The sequence below is a fragment of the Arachis ipaensis genome, chromosome B02 (assembly GCF_000816755.2).
Source record: "Arachis ipaensis cultivar K30076 chromosome B02, Araip1.1, whole genome shotgun sequence".
NCBI classification, from domain to species: Eukaryota; Viridiplantae; Streptophyta; class Magnoliopsida; order Fabales; family Fabaceae; genus Arachis; species Arachis ipaensis.
The window spans coordinates 106,942,547-106,943,752 of NC_029786.2; the positions used below are offsets into that span (position 1 = coordinate 106,942,547).

Consider the following 1,206-nt stretch of genomic DNA (forward strand, 5'->3'; position numbering starts at 1 on the left):
TTTATACAATTGTATAATTATATTTATTTTATTTAAATAATATTAAATATACGTGTAAAATTATTTTATATAAAAATTACATTAAAATTACATTATTTTTATTATTGTGAAATTTTTAATATTTTGTAATTAATTTTTCCGGCGACGTTGTATGTATTTTCGATATAAAAGTATTTTAAACTGATATATTGATATGAAAAAAAGGAGCTATTTTTCTCTGTGTAATAATATTAAGTGGTCCTTCAAACCCAAAAAGTTTTAATTACTTTTTGAATGATAGTTATTTTTCATTTTGTAACTTTCATTTAAGGTGGAAATTCAGGTACAGTCGACTTCACGTGAAGTTAATAACTGAGAGTCGTTAGATAATTTGACTGATTTGATTAAATTTTTATTTAATAATTTTTAACTATCAACTTCTCAACTGCCTCTAAATTTTCACCATAATTTAATTAAATTTCTTACATTATGAATAAAAGAAAAATAAACTCATATAATTAATTAACTTTAATTCTTAGACTTTCTATTAAATAAAAATTAAACTCTTAATTTTATTTTCAAATAAATAATAATTATATGTTAAAACCAAACAGGGACATAAAGAAGTCAACGTATGGTCACCGTTTGTTTACGGAACAAATATTCCGATTGCTCCGTTCAACTTTCAGAGTCTCAGTCAAGAAGAAAATGATGTCATCCTTGTCACCCTCAGAGTTGACGGCAAGGTCCGTTGGAAGGTCGGCGTGTTCGTCTCCGGCCACTACCACATCCATGTCCGTTGCCCTGCGTACATTAATTTCGGCTCGCAGGGCAACGGCGTCAAGGTTGGCCCGGACGGCGCCATGAAGTGGATGATGATCCAACGTTGTGCTGTTAGCGTCTAAACCTTTAATTTAATCCAATTTTTAATTAGTAAAATTTTTTGTTAATGTGGTACGTACATTTTTATTTTACTGTAATTTTCTACCTTTGTTATGGTTTTATTTAATGTGTCACTTTTGTGTATGAATTGTTAGGTATAAATTGAACTGTACATTTTGCTATAGGGAGGTGAAATAGCTATATGATATAGCAAAATTATCAAGTTGTAATAAATAATAATTTAATTACATGCAATATATAATAATAATGAGCTACGATGGAATGAAATAACTTTTTTGATACATTATTGTTTATTAAAGTGTTTTATCTTATTAACTTAATAAT

At 27.4% G+C, this 1,206-nt stretch overlaps 1 protein-coding gene across 1 annotated transcript in view; it reads left to right on the forward strand.

Moving 5' to 3' along the window:
* LOC107626349 (NDR1/HIN1-like protein 1) overlaps window positions 1-1,144 on the forward strand; it is an 8,727-nt gene extending 7,583 nt beyond the window's left edge. Inside the window, exon 3 of the mRNA XM_016329214.2 lies at window positions 594-1,144. Within this exon, the coding sequence (XP_016184700.1) occupies window positions 594-884 (291 nt within the window). The 3' untranslated portion in view covers window positions 885-1,144. The remainder of the gene's footprint in view (window positions 1-593) is intronic.